Here is a 12,877-nt window from a genome sequence, read left to right on the forward strand (position 1 = left end):
ATATATATATAGCCACATATATATATATAGCCACATATATATATAGCCAAATATATATATATAGCACCACACATTTAATGTAAATTCATTTTAAAGATGCAAAAAAAAAATAACTATAGACAGAAATCGGATGAGATGTTTTCTGATTCTTAGATTAGCATTCTGCCTACGAAACTATGCTACTACATTATTTAAGAAAATAAACTGTCTTTTCCCAAACGGGAGAAAGAACAGTAACCACATGCAGGGAGTGATGGGAGGAAAACAAAAGAAAACAAAACAAAAAACAATAGGATGGAAAAATACACACTCTGATCCATTAAAAATAGGCCAGTCCAACATGAATAGTTCATAGCTAAAAAAGAAGTCCCATGGTAACAGAAGGCATATATGTAAAAAGGCTCTACCTGTTTTTGTTCCCCACCTTAGGAAGAAAACAAAAATATGTGAAAATGTTTACCACTTTAAAAAAGGAAAAGGTTGACATTAGCTTTTATTTTAATCCCAAGATATCATCAAGCAAGACATTAGCTTTTTGACCATCCTCGGTGTCCATGTCAGAGTCTTCACGGCACATAACGAGCTCAGCTCTAAACCCAAGGTATGAACATAGTAAGATGGATAGGAGTTAAAAGATGAGATGGTACCACTATTCGAGACACTGGGTTCTAGCTCTAGTATCACTAGTGTGTTTAAATCTGATTCCTTAAGACACCTAAATCTTTGCAAAGACACAGGATGATCTGCATTTAAAAATCACTTAGTTTTATTTTGCTGAATAAAGCCATATACCTTGATAGACCATTTTCAATTAAGTGATGGCTCAGAAACTGTGTATGAATTCAGAGAATGTTGAGACCTTAGGCTTCATAATACTGAGAATTTAATCTTTCATTTGAAAGAATAATATCTATCCAGTGAAGTTCCAATTACAGATTTCATAATGAATTCTATTTATTGCTTCCTGGACCTGTCAATTCCATTAATGGATGAATATCTCTTCTGAATCATAACTGAGGAAGAAATGCCACTATTTTACCAATGATATTTATATCAGAAACAATAAGACAATGAGCCCATTCTGCTTGCATGCATTGGTCATTTTATGCACATCAATTGGGATTCTAGGAGAAATACTGATATAATAAAAATGCACATGGATATTAAGATAAAATTATATGCTTTTCATTTCAGACAAATCAATGGGGGTAGGAGGAAGAATACAGCTCTGATTTTATAGTGCAATGGCTAGCAAGTGGGGGAGTAGGAAAGACAGGAACCAATAAATTGTCACAATCCTACTAATCATACAAAACCAAGATTATAAGGGCAAACATATATAATAAAAATAACTTCATATATGCTTTGAAGCATATTATATTGACTAAAGTATAACATACAAAATAAAATAACTATACTGTTCTAATCTGGGGGTATTAAAATATTATTTGGTTTACATAAAATACAAACCCTTTTGTATTTAAAGAACTCTTGGTTCAAAGACAAAATGCATAAATACACCAATTAGTTCAAATTTGCTTTGAAAGGCTAAAAAAACTAAACCAAACCTGTTACTTAAAATACTTGGTTTGCCCAAGCCAGAGTATACTTAGAGTTTAAGTTTAAAAAGAATGAATTAACAGAACTTTAGGAATACACATTATTCCATCCAATAATGAATTCTATGTCTTTTACACCGTATTACTGCACTGTACAATCTTTGAAACTTAAAATAATAACTTAAATTTTACTTTTTAAAATGTAGCTCTTTGGTAAGAATGATTATAAATACCAGGTGAGATTCTTCTCTAGTCCAACATGTGAGAACTTTCAGATACAAAACAAATGTCAAATTTTGGTATCATCTTATTATAAAACAAACACATTTTGATAATGCTGATATATCTCAAAATATATTTGAAATGCTTCCTTTGGAAATACACATGAAGCGTCATTAAGATATATTCACAATTCATTTCAGAGTTTTATCCAGTTTAAGTACTTATTACTCAATTTTTTACATGTTTTATTTTAGTTTCAGGGAGTACATGTGCCGGTTTGCTATATGGGTGTATTGCACAATGCTGAGGTTTGGACTTCTAGTGAACCCATCAATCAAATAGTGAACATAGTATCCAACAGGTAGTGTTTCAACCCTCATTTCCTTCCCACTTCCCCTCTTTTGGAATCCCTAGTGTCTATTATTTCCATTTTTATGTCCATGAGTACTCATTGTTCAGCTCCCACTTATAAAAGAACATCTGGCATTTCATTTTCTGTTTCTGAGTTAGTTCACTTAGGATAATGGCCTCCAGCTTCATCCATGTTGCCGCAAAGAACACGGTTTCATTCTTTTTTTATGGCTGCATGGTATTCTATGGTGTATACATACCACATTTTCTTTATCCAATCAACCACTGATGGCCACTTAGGTTGACCCCATGACTTTGCCACTGTGAATACTGCTTCAATAACAGATAAGTGCAGGTCTCTTTTTGATAAAATGATTCCCTTTCATTTGGATTGATACCTAATGATGAAACTGCTCAGTCAAGTAGTAGTTCTATTTTTAGTTCTTTGAGAAATCTCCATACTGTTTTCCATAGGAGTGGAAGTAATTTGTATCCCCAGCAGTGTATAAGCATTCCTTTCCTTTTAAAACATGGCTATTTCCAAAATATTTAAATCTACATCCAAAGACAGGAATTTGCTATATTAAAATTTTCAAATGACTGTGAACCTTAAAAGCCCTGAAAGTTATTCCAAAAGAAGAGTTTCAAATTTGTTTTCAACAGTGGTAACAGCACTGAAACATAAAGACAGCCTCCTAAGAGTTATATGGAAAAGTATATATTCATTTATTTGAAAAGACAAAAAAACTACCTTTATCTCTTACACATTTTACAATCTTGACCCTTCATTTTGAACTTTAGATGTAAAAAGCATCAAAAAGAGTTTTACATTTTTTCATTTCCCTTGAATGTTTCATCCAAATTATCTCAGTTTTGGCCAGTAAAACAAAAATATTTCTAATTCTAGAAAATACAAATTTAAAACAAGTCCTATTTAACAAAGGCATACATGATACCTGTAGACCTGATTTGAGAGGGAAAGATTCTGATTTTTGGAAATGACAGAAAAAGAATTTTAATTTGGGAGAAATCATTAAGCATCCATAAAACTTTAAATACACTCACACATAGGCAACACAAATAAATTGCTTACTCTGCTGAACTTTCAAAATGTATTTTAATCTCATTCCAAAAAGAAATAAAATTTCTAGATACAAATACATCTCATTCAAGTCACTTTTTAACATACATTCTGCAACTTAAAATATTATAAGGATTCAATATTTTCATCTTTTATAATCTCAATATATTATATATTTAATATATAATATATATACAATACATACAGGTAGTCAGCAGGTTTACAAAGTAATTTCTTTAAAGTCTGATCAGTATTGATAAATATTTTTAGCCTATTAAAAGGAACTATTGAGGATCATAGAATAAAATAAAATATGGCAGGTTCAAACCTAATGGCAAGATTACAAATGTTCATATGGCCAATCATTTTAAAAGAACTCTCAAGTTGGGTGGAATATGTTTTAAAACAATACTCTTGCTATTCTCAAGCAGCAGTAGTTATATATTTTAACCATATTCATCTCCATTAAATTTAAAATAACTATGCAGCTTTCTTTACTGTAATATACAGTAGCTATCTCTTCCTTTCTGTTGGATTTTATTGTTTCAAGAGTAACTAATATATTACCAACAGAAGAGACTTTACTTTAGCCCCTTTCCCTCCCCTAAAGCATGGCTCAGTTTGAAGATTGTTCTATAGGCAGCCACTATGACTATCTACAGTACCATAAAACCATTAAAAGCAATCAATAACTAGAGTCATGTGAGATGTTTCAAAGACTGCTGGAGGTTTCTGTAAACCAGGGTAATCAGAAATATTACCCTTGTAGATAGCCCTCTCATACCAGTAAATACAAAGAGTTAAAATTCCAATGCCACAGTGTAACAGTTAACAATCTATTTTGTAATTTTAAATATTACTACATTAATTCACCCTGAGAATACAGAGGAAACATTTAATACAAGACATTCTGATATGTTTTGTTTTTATTTTTTTCCATTGTATTTGCTTTCTTCTGGTTTTCATCAGCCCTTTAAGGGCACAAATATTTTAATTTAAAGTGTGATTTGGATATGCTTTTTTGTTAACTGAGATTCATGCCACAGTCAGATACTGGTGATAGAAAAGCCCAAAAAGGCTTGTAGAAAAGAGGCAAGCAGCAATCCACCAGGTCAGAAAAGACAGAAGTCCTCGGAAAAGAAGAGGAGTAAAAATATTTTTTAAACTGCTCAGTGCCACTGTTATTTGTGTAACAGTTACCTTCATTTTCCCTTCAGCTGATGGTAATTCAGAGTAAACAGAATTGGACAGTAGACTATTATCCACTGGTAAGGTAGAGATAGATTCTGGATAAATACCCCAGGAATGATTACCTAGAAAATCAAAGACACAAATACAATTTGAAGAGTAACTAATTACAAAGCTTTTTATTAAAAAAAAAATCTTTACTATATTTGAAATTAACAATACTTTTAGTGGCACAGTACATCATTTTATGTTGAAAATAAAGTAAAATAATAATCCTTCTAGATCCCTAAAAAATTAACCGGACTAGAGACTATCTGGCCTCGTCAGTAAAGGTACACATTAAAGCAAAAAGTCTGATATACTTTTAATTAACTGCACTAAAAATTGGTAAAATAACAAAACAATTTCCTCATTGTATAAGAAATGAATCAGCTAACTCTACTGGAGTGACAAGGACAGATTCAATAACTTCTGAGAAATCTTTTCTACTTCTAGAATATCAAAATAAATTCCTTTCTCAGAAACTAAATATGATTTCAATGTGAAAACCTATTAATAGCTTCCAAAAATTTATTTCATCATATACTTTCCTACAGTGGATAGGAAATGAGCCACTTAATTTACAATTGAACTACCTATCCCTTTACATTCCGTAGATTCTTACAGGGCACCTATACCTATCATCAAGTCTATGACACCTACTAGGTCCATGAAGCCAAATAATACTTTTAGTTCTTTTGGGTTTCTTAAACCCTAACAGTGGCTGATTGCCTGATCTAAGAAAGGGGAAATGATGAATGCAATAATAGATACTTCTTGAATAACACCACATAGGGACTTGATAGCTTAGTGAAGAGACTTGTAGAATTTTATACTAAGAAATCTTCACCCTTTTGATGTAAGTTATCTAAACTAGAACTTACCATAGCATTCTGTAATTTATGTAAGTTTATAATTGCCTTGTAATAATTTAAATGTTAGGCAATAACAAAACCTTAAATCATCCTCTTATAACACGAAAGTAACTAAGATCAACAGTGCTTACTAAAATTACTGGGTAAATCTGAGACTTAACCTTTAGTAAACAATTCTTGAAGACAAAGCATAAAGTTATAAAACCATGGGCCTGAATTTTCAAAATGAAGATGATAAATCACCTTCCACAGCTAAAACTTTCCCATGGTTCTTTTTACAACTTTTAAAAAGAGAAACAATTTTAAGAGTTGCATTTCTTTGTTGGTGACAAAAAGCCTTATTAATTATAGGTAGAAAGTAAAAGATGCTTCCTAGTTGCCAGGGCATGCCTACCTAGTGTTTTCAAAAGCAGAGTTGTGTGAAGCAGCATTACCAGAGGCGCCACATACTGCAGTGCAATGACACAAAGATAATAAAAGACTCGAGCCACCTGCAACCAACAACATTCTTAAGTGTCTAATGCAACTGACATGTTAGGAGTGAATTAAACTTTCATATAATTGTCATACCAAAATGCTTAAGAGATAATCCTTTCACAAGAAGGAAGCTAAATGTCAATAAGTTGTGCTGCATGATAAATGTCCCCAAAATGACTTTGGAAAGGCTCAATTTGAAGACAAGTTTTTAGAACGTGAGACTATTAAAATAGATTCCTTAAAAATAATTCTTAAATGATGTATATATATTGGAGAAAATAACGACTAAGATTCAAATGGTATACATTTACTTATATTTCAAAGATAAAACACAATGTAAGGGCATCTACCTAAAATATCCAACTAAATAACAATAGTAGGCAGAGCCACATATGAGCATAAATCCCTCATAAATAAAAATATTAAGTCCCCATTCTACATGAACATATTTGAAGTCAAACTATGGAAAATATAAAAATACATAAAAGGTAAAACAGAAAAAAGTTGTTTAAATCTTAATAAATGCCCCTAACTATGGAGGTGAATCAAAAACTGAAGCAGGTTGGGCATGGTGACTCACGCCTGTAATCCCAATACTCTGGGAGGTGATGCAGGAGGATTACTTGAGCCCAGGAGTTCAAGACAAGCCTGGGCTACACAGAGAGACCCTGTCTCTATAAAAAATAAAATAACAATGATAATAATAAAACAAGGTAGCTAAAAACCACCTCTCTTAAAAAAGATACAATCAGGTTATTGGTCCACTATAGTGGCAGATGGATTCCTTGTCCTTTTATTCTCTGGAAGCCTCAAATAAATTAAATACTTACATTTTATGTTCAATTACATTGAGTAATATTAAAATGAATAAATTTAGCCACTAAAAGTAGTTATTTCCTACTCTTTAAGTCTCAAAGTCTGGACAATATGTTATAATGTTTTTCAAATCAATTAGAAGGGTCCCATTTAGCAATATTAGGCATAAAACAGCTTTGTACCACCCACTGTATGACAGCAAGCACTTAAGGCAGGAAGAGGAATTAAGACCCCTTCCTTCACTTGGCACCAAAATCAGATCACGGTCTCTTTGATATCTGTCAGCTTAAGATTGTTATGTTTATTTATAATAAGAATATGACGGGTTGAAATACTATCTACTAAAGGAAACCAAATTTTGTTTTTTTTACAGTGCGGTTTTTGCTATTTTTCATTTTGACTAGGGTATAAAACTTACCATTTTCTGTAGCTCAACCGTGCTTATTCGCCCTGCTTCTTTCTTCATCTGATCCACACATTTTTGGGCTAAATTTAAATAAGCTTGCAGGTGACTACGCATCATGGCCAACCGCAAAGCACACAGCAGGATTATTAACCAGAGTCGCAGAGTATCGAATGTGGCTTCTGTCATTCTACAGATCAAAAAGTTGATACGGTGCTCTCAAAGACAACAATATGCTAGCATGCTCGTTATATGTTAATGCTCACCATATAAGATATAAGAAGTCTATACTTCGCAACAGTTAGACACATGAAAGAATCTGACTCTGCCGTAGACTTATCTTTATAATATTTTCACTTGAATAACAGAACTAGATAAATGTATCATGAAAGCATAAGAAGTTAACAGGTATCTAGAAGAAAAAAGTAGAGCAATACATGAGATCCTTTTCTCTATATACCCTCCTCCATGTATAAAAACTGGCGGTGACATGAAAAGACAAGTTGGGGAAAGAAAGAAAACTGCAGGGATTGCCTGTGGGACTAATCAAGTCAATCACCCAGCATCACTGGGTACAGCTTTGCCTAATCATATACCTACTTGGATGGGATCTTTCACTCTGCTGAGCTTTTACTTGGGACCACTGGAAAATCAAAAATTCTGATATATTATGAAGAAATCAGATGCCTGAGATTCCTCTACAACAATTCATTTAACTTGCTATGCATTGAAGCTGGCTCGGTTCTGAGCAATTCCTCAAGGTTAAGGTTAGGATTCCAGGTGAAAATACGTAACGTAAGGACACCGTTTCAGAAACCAGACCACTGATGAGGGCTGCTTAAAGAATTTTTAGAAAGAAGAGATAACGTCTGATGTCCTTTTGGTGTTTAATGTTTTTAAAAGACCATGGGTTTCTGCTCTGATGAAGAACTACATTGCAAGTAATTTGAATGTAGTGACTAGACCACCCTTGGCATCTAGTCTTATATCTAGTACCTATCAGGCACTTAAAATGACTATTGTAACGCACAGACTCATTTGCCAGATAAAACCTGGAACTCAGAAGGGTCTCCCTGAAATTCTTAAGAACATGAGGGTAGAATGGATGCATATAAAGAACAAATGAGAAAAGATTAAAAAAAAAAACTCATAACTAAAACTACAATATAGGAAAATTTGAAGTGTAAAATTTTGCTCGAGCTGTTTATGAAATGGAGGTAAGAAATGAGGGACAAAGGCTTTACTATATATATTCTCTCATTTCTTTTTATTAAGTCATGAGGGGACATTGACATAAAATTTCAATGGAAAAGCAATGTTGGCTAAGAAAGATAAAGGCATAACATTTTATCAACATGTTTCCACTACAATGAACCATGAGATTAAGGAGCCATCACGTGAGAGTAACAGCACACAAGACACAAGCCTACCCACAGCCTTGACCCTTTCCTGGGGACCTGTAAACAATACTGTGCTCCCTCCAGTTGTGCAGCAAGGACAACTAACTGGCAGCAGCCTGAAGACAGCTACTTCACAGCCTTTGAGAATAACAGGTAATGTGAATGAAAGGAACAGAATAAGGTAGTGAACTAGAAAATTATTTGTTCAGTTTATGAGTTGAGGATTTAGGATAATAGTCATTAAATAGTACTTTCTAATTAGATTATTCAATATCATCATAAATACCTGATAAGTCGATCTGACAGAGTATCTCAAGAAGGAGCATGAGGAGGGGCTTAAAGTATATAGGTAAAGAACAGGCAGAAGAAATTACCCTAAATTCCTGATGCCATTCTGAGCTTTCCTGTATATGCTGTGTTCTTCTTAGGAGGTTATGAGCACACACGGACTCTGTTTACCATATTTTATTTTTTTCAATGCTTTATCAGAGCACATGATGGACTCAAATACATTTCTGGGTTGAAACTACATTATACCATATTTTTTGCTTCTGATTACAAAGACCTTTCCACAAATCAATTTGTCTGTGACAGAAGAAGAACCTGTCACTTCATTTTTCCTTCATCCTACCCTCTTTGACGGGCAGCCATTTTTTCACAATCTATCACATGCACTTTAGATTTTTAACAAAAATTAAAAACTGCCTCTAATAACTTAACCATGAATTCAAATTAAAGAAGAATAAAAGAGAGCAGAGGTAAAACTATAATTTTGCTTGGAATGTTTCTGAAACAGGTCAGAAATGGGGATGGGACAAAGGGGGAAAAAGCTATAGAAAGAGAACCTCAGGTCTTTATATACAAACAACATTTTTCCTATAATTTACTATACACACAAGGGAAAAGTTCCTTATTCCCATTTCTATTAAATAAAGTATTCACTACTAATAAATCCACAAGAAGTTTAATCAGACTGGAAGTGGGAAGTGAATGTTGGTATAACTACCAAGTGTTTTATGTACACGCGATCTGGCTGAATAACCTTAGTCAAATTATTTAACCTCTGAGCCTGTTATTTCATGTATAAAATAGGATGACAACAGCAACAAATAGACAATTACCATAAGAAGACACAATATGTAAAGTATCAATATCTCACATAATAACTGGTATATAAGCGTTTTATAAATGCTAGTTTCCTTATTTTCTCAATTTAACTAAGGCAAATATAAAATCAGGGAACATAGTTACAGGAGTATGAAATCCAGTTTCCATGACCAAATTTCAAGGAAGGATTGGGAATGCTTTCAGTATCAAAGATATGAATTAGTAGTTTCTCTGAGACTTTTCTAGAACCTTAGATCCTTAGAATTACTTTTCAATACTTAGGGAATCTGTCAAGTGAAATTACCATTAAGGTAATTAGTGTGTGTCGGCGGCGGGGAAGCATTACTTTTTCAGTGGCTATTTCCCGGGTTCAATAGGATTAACTCTAAAAAGAAAAATTATCATGGTCGTCACTGATTTTATATATGCTCCAAGACAAACCGGTACCAGGATATAAAAGAAGTACACAATATAAAAGGTACACTGCAGAGTCAATGACTAGTCAAGTATTTCTATTTTAATTCTGATCAGGCAAAGCAGTGAAAAGAACATTTATTAAGCACTTAATTCCAGCTGGTTGCATTACATGTGTTCTTTCATTTATTCCAGTGATAACCTTGTGAGTTAGATACTATATCTTCATCTTCCAGATGGGGAAACAGAGGCTCAGTGAAGTTAAATAATCTGCCTCAAGTGAAGATTTTAGTGAGGAGGAGAGCTGGAGTTTCAACCAGTTCTGTCTGAAACTTTCTATTACTGTAACAGTTCTGACAAGGCTTACGTATCAAGTCTAGTTATCAATGCCTATTAATAAACTGTTTGTTTCCTCACCATCTTCTTCTGTTAAAATACAGTTGCCTAACTGTAGAAATATAAACTAGTATTAGATAATAATGTTAAGGTATTAGTATTAGATAATTGTTAGGTACGATGATGTTATTGTTATATAGGAAAATATCCTTATTTTTTTTAAGAGGTGCAAACTAAAGAAAGTACTAAGGGATAAAACTGTTACGTCTCTAATTTACTTCAAAAATGCTTCATCAAAAAACAAAACAAAAAATGGATGAAGCAAATCTGGAAAATGTTAACAACTGTCAAATATAGGTGTTGAGTATATGAGTTTCCATTTATATTACTTTTTTTCCCCCATAATTTTCAAAATTCAAACAAAAGAACTCCAGAAGGTATCTAAACAATAGCCACAATGACAACAGAAAAATGATGACGACTGGACATAAAGAGGAGGAAAAAAACAGTGTATAAGGTAATATTAGTGCAAGGTAATAATCATTAACATTAACTAATAAAGATCACAAAAATGTTAAATGATGGTCTATAGTTTCAATTTTCTAACACATCTTTTAGCATTCCTATTAATGTCTGAAAAATACAGTGTCCTGATTTTATCACTGAAAACCAAATACAGTAAATAACATCTAGTAAAGCAGTTTTGGTGATAAAAATCAGCCCTCAAATGCCCATACTTACAAAGGGATACTTTCTTTACCCAGTGGTGGGTTCATAATGTAGTCTTTGGTGATTGGTTTTACCCAGAGCAGAACCATAAATAAAGGTGCCAAGAAGTTGATATGAAGTAAAGTTCTGAAAGTATGTAAGAAATAAATATAAAAATTCAGAAACAGTATGTGCTAATAAACTACAGAAGCTGGGGTCTTACCAAAATGGAGGTAGGAACTTATTTGCAGTATTCTACTACTTACGATACTACTGTCACCATCATTTTATATTTATCATTATGATTTAACACTGATTTGAGCCTGTGAGAAATTACATCATTATCTTAATTTTTCAAATGAGAACATTTAGATACAGAAAAGTTAAATGACTTGCTCTTTTATAGGACTAAAATTCAGATTTGTTCACTTCTATTCTAATATTCTTTAATAATCCCATACTTTATTCCTGATTTAATAAGCAGGTATTTAATGATTCTAACTTTATATAGTCAATGAATCTAATGGATTTTCAGTACAGAAGAGTCATCTGATACTTTCTAGCGCAACTGAAACAAAGTGTCTCCTCATTATCTACAAGTAAATGATAGTGATTAGCCAGGTCCATATTACTAGAAGGCATATGGCAGACGGAACCTACTGCAACAACCTGCAACTGAGGAACCTTTTAACGTGTAATGATCATTTATAATTTTTAACTTCCATTGTTAACAATCGTAAGTGATTCCACATTTTAATTTCTTTTTGAATGAGTATGAACACACGACATAATTTCCCTATCCTACATATAATATATATATAGTATATATACACTATATATATATATAGTGTGTGTATATATATATACTATATATATATATACTGTGTGTATATATATATACACACACTATATATATAGTATATATATCAAAAAAATTTGCATTACTCCTGACAAGGCAATATACCTAATACAGCAAAGGTTTCAGGTCTGTACTATAACTTCATTGTTAATTGTCCAAGTTTGTATCCTACAGAGACAGATGGCTAATAAAAACTTTTCTTATTTTAGAAAAAAGGCAAATTCTTCACACATTTTATTACCATAAACTGCTTTCATTATCAACCACACTTAAGAGCTAAACTGGAGGGTTCAAAATACACACAAACACCACATTTTAAAGTATCATTACACAGGCAGACAGTGATCTGTGTGAGCGAACAGGGCTGGGTCAGGAAGCCACAAACACCTGACAGGGAAAGGCAGAACTCCTGCTCTAACCTCTGATATAAAAACACGTCCTAATACCTAGCCATAGGGGTGAAGAGAATGCTGCTCTTTGTGCCAGTCATGTTACTCTCACAACAGAACTAGCTTGCCCACACCCTTGTATCAAGGCAGAGTGCTACAACACAATGAGGGGCTGCAATAAACTGAAAATAAAATAAAACCCCAAATCCCCCAAGGGAAAAAATCTTAAAATGAAGCCACATTTTACTAAAAAGGACACTAAAATGTGCACTCCACCCCCAACCACCACTAAATGCTTTAAATGTTTTTATAAAGTGATTCTTTCATCCCACAGCCTGGGTAAACCATCGATGTGGGGAAGAAAGAAGCAGTATTAGGTATGCAGTGTTGCTAGGGAACACTCCAGTATCAAGGAGCAGCCCACAGCGGTTTCAGTAGCTTGTGAAGGGCTCCCCTCCACCCACCCTTTTCAGCTTATTTAAATCATAACACTGGGGTTAGTGGACTGAAGTGTGTGTGCAGAGAGGAGGGGGAGAACCAGGTTTTGTCTTAAAAGAAGCCATTAGGGAGACGGGTGGTGGGAGAAAGACGGGATGCAGCCAAAAGCACACTGAGTAAAAGGAGGAAAAAAAAAAAAAGAGGGATGAAGGAGT

At 33.4% G+C, this 12,877-nt stretch overlaps 1 protein-coding gene across 6 annotated transcripts in view; it reads right to left on the bottom strand.

Moving 5' to 3' along the window:
* The window catches only part of TMEM161B (transmembrane protein 161B), a 95,001-nt gene that overhangs the window by 18,064 nt on the left and 64,060 nt on the right, over nucleotides 1-12,877 (bottom strand). For 3 of the 6 annotated variants that reach the window (XM_054487917.2, XM_054487916.2, XM_054487918.2), the window contains 4 exons: nucleotides 11,010-11,123; nucleotides 7,027-7,201; nucleotides 5,710-5,806; nucleotides 164-4,526 (listed from right to left, as the gene is read on the bottom strand). In XM_054487917.2, the coding sequence (XP_054343892.1) occupies nucleotides 4,249-4,526; nucleotides 5,710-5,806; nucleotides 7,027-7,201; nucleotides 11,010-11,123 (664 nt within the window). In that variant the 3' untranslated portion in view covers nucleotides 164-4,248. Of the gene's footprint in view, nucleotides 1-163; nucleotides 4,527-5,709; nucleotides 5,807-7,026; nucleotides 7,202-11,009; nucleotides 11,124-12,877 lie in introns of those variants that run through there. The other 3 variants (XM_054487915.2, XM_054487914.2, XM_054487919.2) reach the window with 2 other exon arrangements.

The sequence above is a fragment of the Pongo pygmaeus genome, chromosome 4 (genome assembly GCF_028885625.2).
Source record: "Pongo pygmaeus isolate AG05252 chromosome 4, NHGRI_mPonPyg2-v2.0_pri, whole genome shotgun sequence".
NCBI lineage: Eukaryota > Metazoa > Chordata > Mammalia > Primates > Hominidae > Pongo > Pongo pygmaeus.